Genomic DNA, 18,726 nt, shown 5'->3' on the forward strand with positions numbered 1-18,726 from the left:
CAGCTTTGCACGCTCCAGGCGAAAAATTCATATCTCAAGCTAGGAATCTCCAAATTGCGATCCGTTTGCGCCGAAGCTGCATCACATTTGAATTTAATGGCAGAAATCCTTTTGGTATGGAAACAGAAAATTCTCAAAGTCGACCTAGCTGCAGTAAACTTTCAGATTCGTGTAGTTCCGGCGAAAAAAATCGTATCTTGAGCTAGGAGTCTCCAAATCACAAACGGTTTGTATTGTTGGAAACTAGACATCCGAATCTACAACATAAAAAAACTATTAGTGGCAGAATGTCTTCCAGATGGACCGCTGTAATTTTCCAAAATTGATCTTGTTGTCTGTTGAGCTCGCTTTCCATCTCTATGCTCTCTGAGTTGTTTTGAGAGTGTTTTTTTTTTCTTCTAGAAATTGACTTTACTATCTTGCATGTAGTAACTTTGACTATCATGCTTCATAAATCTTATCTCTTAGTTTTCTTTTGCAGACTCGCAAAGAAGCTCAAAGGATCCAGATATCAGACTGAGGTGTCATACAAGATGCGGAGCCACCCCTTCACCAACTGTTGCACTTGATTTGTTGATAATATTGAAGTTCATCAACGGCGGCTCCCATGGTGATTGAAGATTGTTTTTCAAGAGAGACGACTTCTCATATATGTGACATTCAACCAACACTTGCACAAGATAAGCAAACTATCATGCTCTTGACCTAACAACAAGATATGTGGTCAAGAGATCATCACAACTACTGAACGCGAGAGACATACACCGAGAATGGCATTAAATTTGGAGACGTAATACGGACTTGGAAAAGCATTTAAGACGTGTCAGCAACAAAGCCTAGTTTACGATCATCTTCGTGATTTAGGCTTTTGTATAGAAAAATGTCTAGTTCCTTTTGTCTCTACATTGGATGTATCAACTTTTGTACTATTGAAGCAATAAAATATCTTTTGTACTTCAACGCAAATCGTCTTCTTTTCCTCATAGATATGTGCCTCTACACTTGAAGAATTTATGTGATGATCCCATAAGCCAAACCCTTTTTTTTTTATATTCATGCAACTGAACTTAGAATGAAAGTCTAAGCTGCCTACGTACTTCGGTGAAGAGGATCAAGTCATAACGTAGTTCAGAGTGATGAGTTTTTTTTAATGTTCTATTTTTTTTCCTAGGTCGCCTCTCGTGAGGTTTTCAACCTAGCAGACTTTTTTTTTTTACTTTTGCCTAGGCCGTCTCTTTTGAGGTTTTCAACCTAGCAGATTTTTCTTTTTGGCCGTACACACTTTAGACTTATGCAGGCCAGGAGTGTAGCAACGTGCAGTTTAGGCTCATGCATCAAGGAGGGTCGTGACTTGCAGTTTAAGCTAGTACGTCGAGGAGCATAGGTGAATTTCATGGGAAGTATTGCTTCAGATGTTTTCCGTTGATCGGACCAACTCTAAGACCATCCTTATCAACAATTTTGTATGCGCCACTTGAATAGGTTTCCTTCATAACATATGGCCCATCCCATTTTGAGGTAAACTTGTCGCCTATGCGTTTGTTGAGGATTATGGGTCGTCGAACAGCTAGAACTAAATCTCCCACTTGGAATGATCGTGGCTGCACTTTCTTGTTGAAGGCTCTAGCTAGTCGAGCTTGATAGCACTCTAATTTTTGTTGCGCTTCCAATCTTTTCTCATCCAATGCCTCTAAATCTGCTAGGCGAAGTTGAGTATTCTCTTTGGACGTGAGTCCTTCTTGGATTGCGATCCGCAATGATGGAATTTGTTGCTCCAACGGAAGGACTGCTTCTATGCCATACACCAAAGAGTAAGGAGTTGCTTGTGTAGCAGTTTTGAAGGTTGTCCGGTTTGCCCACAAAGCTTCACCAATTTTCTCATGCCAGTCTTTCTTGTTCTTTGCAACAACTTTCTTCTAAAGGTTACCAAGCGTCTTGTTAAAAGCTTCAGCAAGGCCATTGGCGGGTGCATTATACATTGAAGACTTATGTTGCTTAAAACCAAATTTCTCGCATAGACTCCTCATGAGCTTGTTGTCAAATGGCATTCCATTATCAGTGATTATGTATCTTGGTATGCTGTACCTAAAAATTATGTTCGACTTGATAAAATCGGCAACCATTTCCTTTTTTACTTCCTTGAGTGGAACAGCTTCAGCCCATCTAGAGAAGTAGTCTGTACATATATATATATATATATATATATATATATATATATATATATATATATATATATATATATATATATATATGTCCATTTGATGATTTTGGAAGCGGTCCAACAATGCCAAGTCCCCATGCATCAAAAGTCCATGAAGCTACAGTTGGATGAAGAAGATCTGGAGGTTGGTGGATATAGTTGGCATGGAATTGACATACTTGACATCTTTTGGCATGTTCCAAGTAATCCTTCACCATTGTCGGCCAGTAGTAGCCCATCCTCTTGATGCGAAAATAGAGTTTAGGACCAGATTGATGTGCTCCACATGAGCCAGAATGTGCTTCCTCCATCGCTTGGTGGGCTTCTTATTTGCCAAGACATCGCAAGAATGGTCCTTCAAAAGAGCAGCGAAATAATGTCCCCTTGTAGAAGATGAATCGTGGTGCCCTTAGCTTGATGTCTGTTCTTTGTCGCGGATCCTCAGGTAACTTTCCATGTTCAAGGTACTCTATCAATGATTTCCTCCAATCCTCTTCTTCAATCACCCCAACAGACGTATGATGACTTTCGTTGATTTGAAGATCAAGAAGTCTAGGAATGACCTATCAATGACACACATGTACCTTTGTTGACTCATTCTCTCCAAGTGCCATCATCGTGGCCAAGTTAGCCAAAGCATCAGCCATGCAATTTTCTTCTCTTGGGACGTGGTTTAAGAACACTTGGTCGAATCTTTCAAGTAAACCAGAAGCATATTGATGGTATGGCTAGAGATCTTCCTTCTTTACCTCGTAACTCCCCAATAGTTGGTTGATGATCAGCTTAGAGTCGTCGTTGATTTGGAGCATGTTTCACCTAAAACAAAGGAGAATGGCAAGTCTTGTCTTTCTAGTAAGATCAACACAACACCTGCCCCTGTGCCATTACGACGTGTATATCCATCAAAGAACATTGTCCACTATTCTTCAATGAAAAAAACATCTTCATCCGGAAACTCATCTAAAGTCTCCCATTCCGCCAGAAAAGAGTGATCAGCTAGAAAATTGGCTAGTGCTTGTCCTTTCACAGCCTTTTAAGGTGTGTATGTGATCTCATATTAGTTAAAAGATATGGACCATCTTGCTAGGCGTCCCGAAAGAACAGGTCGAGTCATCACGAACTTCACAGGATCTGCTCGAGAGATGAGTTTGACATTGTATGCTTTAAAATAATGTCTTAGTTTCTTTATTGCATAAAGTAACGCTAAGCATATTTTATCAACAGGCGTGTAGTTCAACTAAGTTCCTATCAAAGTTCGACTGAGGTAGTACAAGGCTTGTTCCTTTCCTTCATCATTCTCTTGAGCAAGTAGTTCCCCAAGTGAGCGTTCTTGTGCCGCAATGTAGAGTATCAATGGCTTCCCAAGCATTGGTTCCCCTAACACAGGTGGATTCACCAAGTGTCTTTTGATGCTTTCAAAAGCATTTTTGACATGACTGATCCCAATAAAAAGGGATATCCTTCCTCAATAGATTATTGAAAGGTTGACATCGTCTGGCCAGATTAGAGATGAACCTCCGTATGAATGCTAAGTTTCCCCGTAGACTTCGAAGCTCCCTCAAGTTCTTTGGCTCGGGCATTTTCTGATTGGCATCAATATTTGCGGGATCAACTTCAATTCCACGATGGCGCATAATGAAGCCAAGAAACTTTCCTGAGGTAACTCCAAATGCACACTTGAGTGGATTCATCTTTAGGTCAAATTTTCTTAACCTTTGAAAAACAATTCGAAGGTCTTCAAGGTGGTAACGCCTACACTTCGTCCTCACCACCAAGTCATCGACGTAGCATTCAACCCTCTGATGAAACATGTCGTCAAATATGTTTTGCATCGTGCGTTGGTAGGTGGAACCAACATTCTTCAGACAGAAGGGCATCACTTTGTAGCAGTATATCCCTTTTGGAGTTCAGAAAGAAGTACACTCTTCGTCTTTTGGAGACATTCTGATTTGATAGTATCCGGAGGACCCATCCATGAATGACATAGCTTCATGCCCTATTGTAGCATCAACCATAAGTTCAATAATTGGTAGCGGAAAGTCATCTTCCGTACATGCCTTGTTTAGGTCTCTAAAGTTAACACAAACACGTATTTGATCATTCTTCTTCTTGACATGTACAATATTCGATATCCATGATGGTTACTTCACCTCTCAAATAAATCCAGCCTCGATGAGCTTGTTGACTTCGACTTCAATTTGTGGTTCTAGCTCGGGTCGAAATATGCGTTGTGACTGCTTCACAAGGCGTGCTCCACCTTTGATCCCTAAATAATGAACGACTACCTTAGGACTAAGACCATGCATTTCTTTATACGACCAAGCAAAGACATATTTGTACTCGGTCAATAACTTGGAGTATTCCTCCTCCTCCTGAGGCGTAATAAGCACACTAATGAAGGTGGGGCGTGGATATTTTGGAGTGCCTAAATTGAGTTCCTTAAGCTCATCCACAGTTGATTGACCGCTATCTTTTAGTTGAGGGGGAGCCTCGTGGACTTCATCATCAACGTCAAGGCATGGGCTATCTTCCACAGTTATGTGATAAGATGTTTCCACAAAGTCTGACTTTTCTCTTCGACTTCCTTGGATGGTCGGCCTGGCTTCTTTCTCTTTCCTTGCTTCTTTACGAGGCTGGCAAGTGTAAACAATGGTTATCCTTTGCACCTTCAGTAGACCAACTGTGGATATTGACAAAATAGACCTCATCTTCATACGTGATGGGACAGCACTACAGATTTCTTTGTCACCAACAACTTTAAAATGATCTGCTCCTCATGGATTTGCTCTTTATGTTTTGACAGTATCTTTCTAGATGGTGACTTCCTTTTGGTTCTGAGGCGACAAAATAAGGAGGTCTTTGAGGTAGTAGAAACTTCTTTTAGATGTTTTGAAAATACACGTTCACCTTTGTGACCTAGCCTTTCAAACACCGAGACCGGAGGGGTTGAGCCTCCAATGCGATCAAACACTGAAGCTCGTTGTTTTATTTTCTTTTCCTTAACTTCCTTCATCTCCTCTACCGAGGTGGGTTATGATGAAGCTATCTTTTTGCTTCTCTTAGATGAAATTCGAAGAGGCTCTGCCAAACTAAATCACAACCTAAACTTTGGAGTGGCGACGTAGTGCCCTTGCTTTCTCAACTTCATTTGGGACTCATTAAGCCCATGTATCTTTTTACCAATGACTTCGTCTTTGAGTTCTCCTAGTCTTGATGGATTGGAGAAATCATAACCAAACTTTTCAAGCAGTATGAAGGCCTTAAGATCATAGTGCCCTTTTATTTTATCAGCTTGGAGATTTCCTTTAGTAGACTCACAAGTCACGTATAGGATTTGTGCAACTGGGACAGTCATATGCTCCTTCAAATGTTGGATATCTTTGTGACTCATTTGCTTCTTGGAGTACATTCCTGTAGCAAAGGTTGCCCTTTCTTTCGACACTCGCGTGGAAGATAGCAAAAAACTAGATGCTCCTTATCAGGCTTTGTCTGTATGTCACCTTCAGATGATGATAACTTAATGGAGATTTCTTCAGTTCTCTTCTTAGGCAGCTTGGTGGTAGTCCATTGAGCCTCATTTTTTTATTCTGACTTGACATCAACTTCGTTGACTGATGATGGTTTCTCCACACTCGGTTCACAAGAATCTAGGTAGAATTTTGCATCTGCAAAGTATGACTCTGTCTTAGTGAAAGGATTGATGTCTGCATCAATTTTGACTATCTATCCATCCCTTATGTACTTCAGACATTGATGCAAAGTAGACGATACCACTCCATTCTCATGAATCCAAGGACGTCCGAGCAGTAGGTTGTATGATGTTTTAGCATCTATGACGTGAATCAAGGTCTTTGACTTTATCTCACCAATGGATAATTCCACGCGGATCATACCTATGGCTCGTTGTCCTCCTTGGTTGAAGCCTTGGATTGTTAGGTTACTTTTGGATAGCTCATTGATAGAGATCCCAAGTCTTTTTAGCACCATCTTTGGCATGATGTTGATAGGCGAACCATTATCAACAAGTATGCGATTGAGATGTTGTTCCCGAATGGCCCCTACAATGAACAAAGGTCTATTATGTGGCCTAGACCCCAGCAACAAGTCATCATCTGTGAAGGAAATTGTTGCACAATATGTGACAACTTTTCCGTTATCATGATGTTCTTGTGTTTTCATTGGAGCGAGCTCATCGTTTATTTTCTTTGTTTCGTCAGTACTAGAAACTACATGAGTTGCACCAATGTGACCTCCATGAAAGAATTTTCCAGGAAAAAATTCATGCAATGTGATGGGTTTTCGGAACTTCGGCGATAAGGCATCGTTAATCTTCTTGCTAATAGAAGATTTGATAATTCTTGGTGGTTGTATCTTATCCACATCGCTTATTTTTGGTCTTGGATTAGGAAGTGGTAGCCTTAAAACTTCTTGATGTTTTCATTTCTTATGAGTGACTAGAGTCCAATCCTCATCGTCTTTGTCTTTAGACTGAGTGTCCAGCTCTAGTGAACCTTCAAGAGTTTTCCCTGGAAGATCAACTTCAACGAGCTCGAAACTTCCAAATTGTAAGAAGGCGGTGCTTGACGCGTTCTGCAACCTTGAACACTTATTTTCCTTGAGCGCGATACTTGCATGATTTGCTTCTGTTGTTTCATCCATGTCTATGATGATTTTTCCTTCACTTACAAGAGCCATGATTTTCTCCTTTAGGATGAAGCATTTCTCTGTAGGGTGGCTAATGACGCGATGAAAATTACAGTATTTCGGATCGCCAAATTTACCAATTTCCTCATGCCTTTTTTATTCAGGGAGATCGATGACTATCTTAGTCAACAATTCATCGAGGATCGTGGGTACGTCTGAATCTGAAAATGGATAAACCTTCGCCTCCAATTCCTTCAAGGTTGGACTACATTTCTCCTCTTTGGGATATTGACTCGGGGTCTTATCCTCCTTGACCTTTTGCTTAGTCGTGACTTTCATAGAAATTGCTTTCACCGCCATAGATTCTTTGGTTTGGTTCTTTGATGCAACATTTTTCTTGAACTCCTTCTGATCAGCGAATGGAGATGCATTTCCATGGCTTGCGATGCTTAAATCCATGTCGTGAGCTCGCGTTGCAAGTTTCTTCAAAAGTTCGCGGTTTGATCCCTTGTAGGATGTACAAAAGGCCCCAGTGCATTCCCTGAATGCACATCTCCATAGCAGATATTTCTGAAAGGCGATCCTTGCAGTCCAAACTTAATGCCCTCCAACGATTAATGTAATCCACCACGGGCTCGTCCTTCCTTTGCTCGGTGCCTGTCAACTATATCATGCTTACAGTTCTTCGGGTACTGTAATAACGATTGAGGAATTCCTTCTTAATTTTCTCCCAACTATCAATGGACCCGGGCTCCAAATCAATATACCAGTCAAATGCGTTCCCTTTCAGCGAATGAACAAACTGCTTTGCCAAAAGGTCACCATGCATTCCAACATTGCTACAAGTCTCGACAAAGTGGGAAATATATTGCCTTGGGTTTCCTTTGCCATCAAATTGATGCAGCTTTGGTGGTTGATAATTGGTTGGCATAGTTAGACAATCAATCCTCTTAGTATAAGGCTTAGAGTAGTACAATAAACTTTGTGACGGCCCGCCATATTGAGCTCTGATGGTGTTTGTTATCATGTCTTGTAATTGTTGGACAGATAATGCCACAACCGAAGTGGATTGTTGTTCCCTCTGAATGCTGAACTTGAAAAGAGATTCCTCAACAGCCGTTTTTTGCGAGGTGAAGATAGGTGAACGAGGAGGGACGTGGCTTGACTCTCCAGGTACATAGGCCTCCAGTTTGTTCATGAGTTGAGCGATTTGAAGGTCTTTGTCTTCAACAGATTTCTTCAAGACTTCTATAGTCTGTTCTATCATGGCAAACTTTTCGTCCACGTTAGTTGCTTCGGTCATTAAAGCATTGACTTTCGTTGAAACCGTAGAATCCACTAGATCCTCAAGTTCACTAAGGTTGGAGGTTGTTTGAGAAAGTTCGTCAAATAGCGAGAATGGGGTGTTGCTCCCAAAGATTGTGGTTGCAAACGTCATGTGAGATCTTCTCTTCTTTGCCATCTCCAAGGAGACGAAGTATTCGGATCCATCCAAGCCACTAACTTGCTTCGAGTGATTGGGCCAACATGACTGAGCTCAGCGGATGCGACATCAGTAGTATCTTTGCATGAAACATCACACTTGCGGAAGGCCATTGTAGCAGTAGATCTGAAGTTCATAGTTTTCAACTTGCAAGAATGAGAGATGAAGGGAAGAATAGGTCCCACTGGGCATGCCAAAATTTGTTCGCAATAAATTTTCGTAGTCCGGAAAATAAACTGCAACAAAAATAATATGAAGAAAAAGATATTTTATTGATAAATATTTGTGAGTATAATTCTATGTATCCCTTGATTCTCCTCTCTAAAATTCTCCGTGATTCGACGGCTTGAGAAGCGTATTTCTTGAATGTAGGATGATGCAGACGTCCTTGTGATGTATTTAATCGCCAAGAACGTCGAGTAGTACTTTGTTATTATGGGTTGATCTCCGGGAAGAACTCCGTTGATCACTCATTTGTTGAAGAATTAGGCACTTGATGATTGATCTCTCTATTTGTGGATGCCTTCACCAATTGCGGAATGTTCTTCTCGAACTCTGAATGTCCTCTGAGAGTTATGTAACCCCTCTATTTATAGTTGTAGAGGATGGACAGTCCAGCTACATATGAACTCTCTTGCTTGATTCTGATTGGCCCATGTCATTTTAGCCACTTGGCGACCTGTGGTTGGTTATTACTTTTTGACTTATTGCCACATCATTTAACACGTGGCGTCATCTTTTTGGCTTGCAGTTTGACTAGATATGCCATGTCACTTGACACATGGCATGAGTCTGGGCCTTAAGATGAAATGAACCTTGGGCTCAGAAATATTAAAAGGATTAATTTAATGTGTAAAGCCCAAATTAATTATTTAACCCAATTGAATTTAATCCAAATTTTGTATGAATTAGACTCAATAAATTTTATATGTCTACAGTAGTATTTGTGCAAATTCTAGTTTTAGGCCATGCGCTTTGCTTGTGTACCTATATCAATGACTATACAATTAAAAAAATATTTTTTATTCGCTTGGCAAATAAATTTATTTCCTTTCTCCCTCTCGATAGTTCTTACACCACAAGAAACTATATGATTTATTTATTTCTCAAGTATTCAACTGAAAAGTTTTGGCGTAGCTTCTTTCATTAAACTTTTTTTTCCTGATGTTTGATGTGAATAGTATAACATCTCCAAAAGAATGAAATTTAAACGTTTTTTCATGAGTTTATGTTATTAATTTGATGCATTGTGCATCTAGGAACGCTAATGTGCATTAACCCTCTATCAATTCACTTTCTTTTGTTTATTGTTTGTTCTTTTTTTTTCTTTGTAAATAAAAGAGCATACAAATTCTTTTTCTTTTCAAAATAGTTGATATATTCTTCAAAATCTTGATAAAATTATCATCATTTAATAATTTGGTGCCTGTTATTTTATATTTTATTTAAAAGCAATCATTTCACCATAGTGCATGGCATTCCATATAATATATTATTTTATGTAAGTGTGAACTTATGCAAAAGACACAAGCATGTTTAAATGATATTGTTGTAGTTTTTCAAAAACATGTGTAGTAAATATTTAAATGTTGTTATAATTATATCGAAATACTAAAGTATTTTATACTATATTGCTCTCAACAACTAGAAGATTACAGATCTAGAATGTAAACAACAAAAATAATTGCAGAACAACTGAAGAAATATGTCAGAAAGGGGATGAGGAATTAGACATATTCAGAAGAGGAGGTGAGAAAGCAGACTTTGCCTAAGCATGGTCACAATACACATGCCCTGTATACCGCCTGGATCCCAAATATAATGTGTTCTATTTGGGTGTTCAGTCATTGGGCCTTTTCTCCATTTAGCTCCAGGCTCGATACTACCAATTATACTACTAACTGGATCGGCCTTGTTGCACACTTCTGGCCCATAATCCCATACCGGGTCACGCCGATTCACAACAATACTTCCGCCGACAAAAAAAACCTTGCCCTCAAGGTTCTAGTCAGGAAGGCAACTTCGAGAGCTAAATCCATGGCTGCGATAGGCAAAAACCACTAGGAACAATATCATAGTTTAGTTGGTAGCTTGGGGCAGTGTCGACTTAGTTTCATCATTATCGCCTAGCTTCTGTAGAATAACCATTTTGTTCAAGATAACATGACAATAATGTGTAGTAATTAGAGATGTGTTCAAAAACACAAAGCACCTAATGATGTCATTCAAGCTTGCATATGGCATGGTTCTGATCTTAGAAGCAATATTGGTTGTCCCATAAACTTTCTTAGCAACATGAGGGGGATTTGTTGTACTTTATAACAGCAACACACATATATGGCCAACAATAGCTGCAATGCCCCTTTCACTCCATTCTCTTTCAACATCAATTCCTGATGAAAGGACAAGAACAAGTGGACTAGCTTGCACCGACGAAATTGCTGGCCAATTGAAAACCTTCTTGGTATTAGTAGAGGCATCTCCCTCTCTATCAAATGAAATAGTCACATGATACGCCACAATGTTACTAATAGTCTCAGATAATTGGATGCCAAGAAATCCCTCAAGAGTACTACTATGATCAAAAGGATCTCCAAAAGCATGTGAAACATAAGACATACAACACTTCTTAATATGCTTGAACCCGTCGAAGCTAGAATTATCCATCTTGAAGTGCAAATGAACAATTTTAGTAGTTTTCTCTTCACCAAATTTCTCCATTGCTACTGTTATCAACCAACCATGTTCTATTTGGTTTACAGTAAAATTTATCAACATTATCAAATTGAGTTAAATGATAACCTGCCATGTAATCACACACTTGTTCAAGAGGATAACATACACTAATGCATGCCCTAAGCCATGATGAAAACTATGATGTGCAACCAACTCTATCATTTTAATGACACCATAAAATGTGTAAGCAACAAGGTGCGTGAAGCTTCACCTTATAGCCACTCCTTAATTTTAATACTCTTCGCTCCTGTAATATGGCAGCAAATGCGGTTGCTGCCGGTTGCATTTTACTACTGAAGTTTGTAGCAAGAAGACGAGCATATGTATTGGAATCATCAACACCAATTATGACAAGCCCATTAGAGTTAAGGTTCATTGTTATTGCAATAGAATGCGAGACTTGGGCCAAGAGATCCAATAGTAAGTCCAAGAAATGTGGTTTTGGAAGTGGCCGAGGTGGAATAGTTTGTACATCCATTATGCAACTGGACATTTCATTAGACAGCTTGCCACCTTCCATAGTACCATTGAGGCCAACGGGATCAAATGAAAACTCTATTCCGAACTGATCAAGGAAAAATTGATATAAAGCCATAAGAGGTGTAGCATGATCGAGTGCACTATATGAGTCGAATGTACTTCTCTTTATAAACTGGTCACAAATGCAAGCGGAAAGAGTACAAGGCAACTCCTCCAAGTGTTGAGCAAGCTCAAGTCCATGTTGAGGGTAGACTTTTCTGGAGTGTCCAGCCAATAATTGATTCCAACGATCATCACCCATGAAATGGCAATTACGGACTACAGTTAGAAGTTGTCCAAAAATATCAGTAGTTTCTTTGTCTAACGAATATCCGCGGCAAATTGTTCCATCAAACCGGTCCCATCTTGCCCAAAGTTCCAGCACAAGGTGCGTAGAAAACATGTCCTCAGAAGATGATGGTCCACTATGATGTTCGAGGTTGCCACATCGTACTAGTAAACCAATTGCATCACATGAATAGTTGATATTAGAAATTCCTACAACCTCGACAATCTGCCATACTAGCCACCCCAAATGCAGTACTATGCAACTCAAAACTATCACCCGAAAATCATGTAGTGGTAGTTGCTTGATAATTGACGCAAGCTCTTCAACATTGGATTTTCAGACTCAATAAAAATAATTCAGCATGGACAGAATTCTTAGTATCTAAAATCTCATTAGCCATCGTGAACTTCTTATCATGTTGCAGGACAAACCCACAACCAAGAAAACGTATCAGCCATGATTCCTCATGTAAACTGTGAGTTAGACCTTCAGATTGAACAGATAAAAGTACATATGAATCAGTCTTGAAATCTTGCCCTGTGTCGAACCAATTGTCCACATAGCACTAAAATAGAATAGTCCCTATAGTTGATCCAGACACATAGTGGAGAGACACACAAGCCCTCGTTTGACAGCAATAACAAGTATCAAGCATATGACAATCATCCAAATTGACACTAACAGGCACAACAAGTGTTCGACCAATAAGATTATGTGCACAAGTATATTCCTGTCCCAAAGGGATGGCCCAGTTGAGTTTGGAGGGCGACGTCCACACAGACGACGCGGGTTCGATCCACCACAATGCCCCTCTAGGTCTGAGCCTGTCACATGGGACTTGCCTAGTGCGGTTTACATCCCCTATGTGGTTTGCAGGCTACTACACAGTAGGGGGTTTACCCAGTACGCACATAGTGCTCACCCGAAGGGCAGAGGTTGTGGAAGAGGATGTAGCGGTTCTTGCCAACCATTATCTCTCCCCCTCTACCTCTCCCTCTCTTAAATTGTTATATATTTTTCAAGTTATTTATTCTAATCATTGATTGTAGTTTTTAGACCTTATACAAAAAAATCAATGATTAGAAAATATATTATTTGAGTAGGAATTAGTTCAAATATAATATGAAGATGCATTATAGGTCATATATATAGTCAAAGGTAATATGGAATTAATACAGTTGCTTTACATTGTTTTAAAAAAATATAATTTATATAAGGTGATGGTAGGCTATAATTGATTTTGGCAATTAATTGCACTCTAACTCGCTGCACTTAACTAGTGTTTGAGCTTTAAATGGTATTATTTTGTATTGAGTATGTGGTTTATGCTTTGTAGGAGCTATTTCGAGTTACGATGAGGTTTTGGAGCTAATTCGAGCTATTCCGGAGCTTTAAAGTCTGCGTAAAACCCATGGATTTAGTTGGGATCGTAATCGAGGATCAATGGACAATAATGCACTTGATGACGAGAAACAACGAATGGAGCAGGAAGCCACCCAGGTGAGCGAGCGCGTACTGGGCGCGCAAGTGGCGCAGAACACTGTCCAACATGCGCAACCAGGTGCGCGGTCACCTGCCCAGGTGCGCGCCCGCGCACTTCTGGTTCGAAAAATTTTCAAGACTATTTTTGTAAATTTGGAGGCGACTCCTCTTGACCTATATGAAGCCCAACTAGTTTAAAAGGAGGGTATATTGGATTTCTAAAGCAACATTTGGGAGAGAGGGAGGCAAGGAAGCAACAAAAACGCAAAATACTTGATCCAATTCATTCAATACGGAAGTTAGTTTGAACTTAGAAATTGTAATGTCTTCTTGTTCTTCTAATACTCTTGTGATGAGTACTTTATCTATTATGGAGTAATCTTCCTTAGGGTTATTGACGGATATTATGATTTGACTATCGTTTTGGGTTCTACTCTATGTTAACTGCCCGAATTGATTGAATGAGTTATTAATTAAATTGCAAGGCTTATTGTGGTCTTACTTTAATCGAAAGAGAAGTGTTACTGCTATTCGCATTGTGCCATATTATTTGGGTTGATTTTACGCCTTTTCAACGTAATCGAAAAAGCTTAGAGAGTTATCAATTAACCCAGTTTAGAAGAATAATCGAGAGGTGTTCTTCGAAAGATCATTCATTCACTATTTTGTGCATATGTTCATAGGACCTATTATTAGGTTGATCAAAGGAATCTCATTCATTCGGAAGAATAATTTAAATCTCTAAAGTAGCCTAATCATCTGTTGAAATTGAAGGAGTCAATAGAAGTTAAGAATGAACTTAATCCAGAGTTAACCGGAACAATAGTTGATCACATTTCTCGTCACACCCCTTACTTCTGACCCTGATATTCAATCGCTCTTACTAGTCAGTAAAGTATCATTAGTTTCTTACAACTGATAATCTTAGTTTTATTTGTAGTCGATAATAACATCAATCAAAGGTTTATTATCCTGGATAGTGTTGAGCTGAAGATTTATTAGAACATTATTTAAACCAATCCCTGTGGAGACGATTTAATACTATACTATCTTTGACTAGCGAGCCTATATTTTCTACACCAATTTTACACTCGTCAAATTTTGGCGTCGTTGTCGGGGATTGGCGATTAATAGTGTTTAAATAAATTTTCAATGCTAATTCAGGAACAACTTTATTTTATTTTCCTTTATTACGCTCTTCTCATCTGTGTGCAGGCAACAGGTTAAGTTTAGCGGTGTATGACTCGATCCCCTTCAAAGGACTTGGTGCTATACGACCCAGAGTTAGACAAGTACCTGAGGCAGTTGAGTATAGAGAAAGGATCGAGTGGATTGTTGTTGGGTCGGCCTTCAACACAAAATATAATGGTAAACAACTAAGAGGTAGTGGACCTAGATGCAAGAGAGGCCTCAGCAACGGGAAGCACGGTTAGCAGCTGAAGCATCCAGAATTGCGGATGAAACGGTCGACGAGAAGTGAAGGTTCAATCCCAATCGAAACGTGATAGAAGATGAATTTGAAAATGCAGCTCCTAGACCTGGGAGGTCGATAGGAGATTATGCCAGACCGGTATACAACTAACAACAGTCTAGTGTGAGACCCCCACCCATTGATGCCAATAATTTTGAACTCAAACAGGGAGTCATCCAGACCATTCAGAATAATTGCATATTCAGAGGGAAGCCCAATGAAGATCCCAACAACCATCTGATGGACTTCGACAAAATTATGAACACATTCCATTACAAAGGAGCATCACATGATATATCTCAGAGCATTCCCGTTCTCTGTTAAGGATGATGCAAAGCAGTGGTTGAGAAGTCTACCCATAGGGTCAATCCGTACGTGGGAGGAAATGAAAACCAAGTTCTTAGAAAAATATTTCTCTACCGCTAAGACTGGACGAATGAGAAAAGAGATTCACAATTTAAGCCAAGGTGATAGGGAGACAGTGTTTGATCCATGGCAAAGATTCAAGGAGCTATTGCGGAGCTGCTCTCATAACGGAATGGAGCAATGGATGCAACTCAAGGACTTCTGGGACAGTTTAAACCCATCATCAAGGAAATTGTTGAATAATGCGGTTGCAGGCCCTCTGATGAAGAAGACTCCTGAAGAGATTGTCACTCTTCTGAATAAACTATCTGAAGACGCAGAACAATGGTCCACTGATCAAGGAGATCAAAAAGGATCAGCAGGGGTGCACCAACTAGATTCCTTGGTAGCAATGCAGGCCCAAATTGCAGGTATGGCTAAGTACATCAAGCAACTGACGCTAGCACAAGTGAAAAATCAACCACAGGTGGGATGTGACATCTGTGGGTTGGAACACCCGACACATGAGTGTCAAGCTACAACTAGGGAAGTTAAGGATGTGGGTAACTTCAACAAAGGCAACTACCAAAGAGGTGATAATTGCAATTCTATGGGACATATACATCCAAGGTTCTCATAGAGTTCTTCAACTGGTAGTTTGAACTAATGGCAACAGCAAAATCCCAGAGTACCAGTGCAAAGACCTCCTGGTTTCCAAACTCAACAGAGGCAACCATACCAACCTCCACAATCCAACAACTCAAGTTTAGAAGATCTAATGAAGGCATTTATAAATAAATTCGACGAGAAACTTGAGGCTCAATGGACTGCTATCAGGGAGCAAGGCACAGCCATCCGGAATCTGGAAAGACAAATAGGGTAGCTTGCAACATTGTTATCAGAAAGGGCACCGGGGACTTTGCCGGCAGACACTGAAAAGAATCCAAAAGAGACAATCAAAGTTGTATCTCTCAGGAGTGGGAAAACATTATCATAGCCAAAGTCAAAACCAAGGGATGAGAAGGAGATCAACTCAAACAAGATAGCTGAAGAACATAAAATCGGTGAGTCTTTGCCCAAGGAGAATGTAAGCAGCAAGGATGTTGATAAGCAGAAGGTGAACAACACAGTTGTGGAAAGCAAGCACATGTCATTGTTACCTTTTCCTCAACAGATGAAGCGGGAGAAATTAGGCAAATGCTTTGGGAAATTCTTGGAGATGCTGAAATAGTTTTATGTGAACATCACGTTCACGGAGGTGCTCACACAGATGGCAGCCTATGCAAAATTCCTGAAGGAAATACTCTCAAGCAAAAGGAATCTTAAGGAAACGAAAGTGGTCAAAATCAATGCCCACTGCACTACCATTATACAGAACAAAATTCCCAAGAAGTGTGGGGATCCTGGCAGTTTCACTATACCTTGCTCGTTGGGTAGCAAAATTTTTGACAAAGCCTTGTGCGATTCAGGTGCACCCATTAACTTGATGCCATTATCGGTTTTCAATAAATTAGAAGGAGAGCTAGGAGTGATCAAATTTATGTCAGTACCCTTGCAACTGACTGATCAAACCATGATCATACCGGAGAGCATAATTAAGGACATCCCGGTAAGGGTAGACAAATTTATTTTTTCAGTAGACTTCATCGTGGTAGATATTAAAGAGAATAAGGAAGTGCCTCTAATCCTGGGGAGACCATTCCTTTGCACTAGCCAAACTATTCTTGATATATATGAGGGACAACTCATGCTACGAGTGGGAAATGAAAAATGGTATTTCAAATGATGAAATACCCATGTGATGAGGCATCTGTCTATGCTTGTCTCAAGCTAGATGTGGTGGGAGAGTTAGCTGAACAACACAAACTAGATAAGCTGATAGGTGACTCACTGGAGCGATGCACTAGTCAATCGAACACAACTGAGGATGAAGATCCTGGGATCAAGAAGGAAGTTGATGCACTGGAAAATGAGAAGCAGGTGGTAGATGAAGATGAATTTGAGAAAGAAAATAGCAAGCCGAAGTTGGAATTGAAAGTACTCCCGACACATTTGAAATATGCTTTTTTGGAGACTAACAATTTTCATGTGATTGTTGCTTCTGATTTGACAGGTGAACAAGGAACACATGCTTGTGGAGTTACTACGGAAGCATAAAAAGGCAATTGGTTGGAGTATAGCCGATATTCAAGGGATCATCCCTGCAATCTGCATGCATAAGATCTTGTTAGAAGAAGGCAGCAAACTAGTGGTGCAGCCCCAGCGCAAATTGAATAAAAATCTTGAGGATGTGGTTCAAAAAGAGATACTCAAATTGTTGGATGCAGGCATAATATTTTCTATCTCTGACAGTCAATGGATCATCCCTGTACAGGTTGTGCCAAAAAATGGTGCATAACGGTGGTAAAAAATGAGGACAACGAGATAATTCCTACCAGAACAGTTACTGGGTGGAGGATGTGCATTGACTACCGGAGATTAAATGATGCAATGAGGAAGGATCACTTCCCTCTTCCTTTCATTGATCAGATGTTGGAGAAGGTGGTGGGGCGTGAATGTTACTGCTTCTTTGATGGATATTCATAGTACAATCAAATACCCACTTTTCAGATATGCATGGTGTCAATATTTTCAGATTTAAATAGGAAGTGTCTGGAGGTGTTCATGGATGACTTTACGCAATTTGGAGATGACTTTGAAGATTGCTTGAGGAACCTCGAACTTGTTCTAAAACGATGTGAGGACACACACCTAGTACTCAACTGGGAAAAGTGTCACTTTATGGTTAAGGAGGGGATCGTCCTAGTCCATAAAGTCACAGCTGAAGGTATTGAAGTTGACAGGGCTAAAGTAGGCGTAGTATCCAAGATTTCGCCACCGACCTCAGTGAAGAGAATCAGAAGTTTTTTGGGGCATGCCGGTTTCTATAGAAGGTTCATTAAGAATATTTCCAGCATTACCAAGCCTTTGACAGCATTACTTGCCAAGGATGTAAAATTTGTATTTTATGTGGAATGTCTCAGAGCATTCAAACTGATTAAGGAGAAGCTAGTAAGTGCCTCCATAATGGTGACTCCTAACGGGAGTGAGTCTTTAGAGATAATATGCGATGCTAGTGATGTGGCAGTAGGAGCAGTGCTGAGGAAGAGGAGAGATAAACTGTTTTGACCTATTTACTATGCAAGTCGGACCTCGAATGATGCTCAAGTGAACTATGCTAAAACAGAGAAGGAGTTCTTTACAATATTTTTTGCTTTCGACAAGTTTAGATCCTATTTGGTGGGAAGCAAGGTAATAGTGCACACTGATCACTCAGCACTAAAATATTTGCTGAGTAAGAGAGAGTCCAAACCGCATCCGATGCGGTGGGTATTGTTGCTACAAGAATTTGATCAAGAAATCAAGGACAGGAAGGGCGCGGAAAATCAAGTGGCTGACCACTTGTCACGATTGGAAAAACCCACCTTTTGAAGCGGTAGAAATTCGGGGAAGAGTTCCCAGATGAGCAGATTTTTTCCATTGTAGCAGTCTCCAATAGACCACTATGGTTCGCCGAC

The 18,726-nt window shown here is 40.1% G+C and overlaps 1 protein-coding gene across 1 annotated transcript; it reads right to left on the minus strand.

Moving 5' to 3' along the window:
• Positions 1–1,391: 1,391 nt before the first annotated feature.
• On the minus strand, positions 1,392–2,511 carry LOC142175767 (uncharacterized). The gene is made up of 2 exons (XM_075242757.1): positions 2,380–2,511; positions 1,392–1,916 (listed from the first exon to the last, which is right to left on the minus strand). Exons 1-2 carry the CDS (start codon positions 2,509–2,511, stop codon positions 1,392–1,394), a joined length of 657 nt encoding a protein of 218 aa, XP_075098858.1.
• Between the last annotated feature and the right edge of the window lie 16,215 nt (positions 2,512–18,726).

Source organism: Nicotiana tabacum, chromosome 22 (assembly GCF_000715075.1).
Source record: "Nicotiana tabacum cultivar K326 chromosome 22, ASM71507v2, whole genome shotgun sequence".
Lineage (NCBI taxonomy): Eukaryota > Viridiplantae > Streptophyta > Magnoliopsida > Solanales > Solanaceae > Nicotiana > Nicotiana tabacum.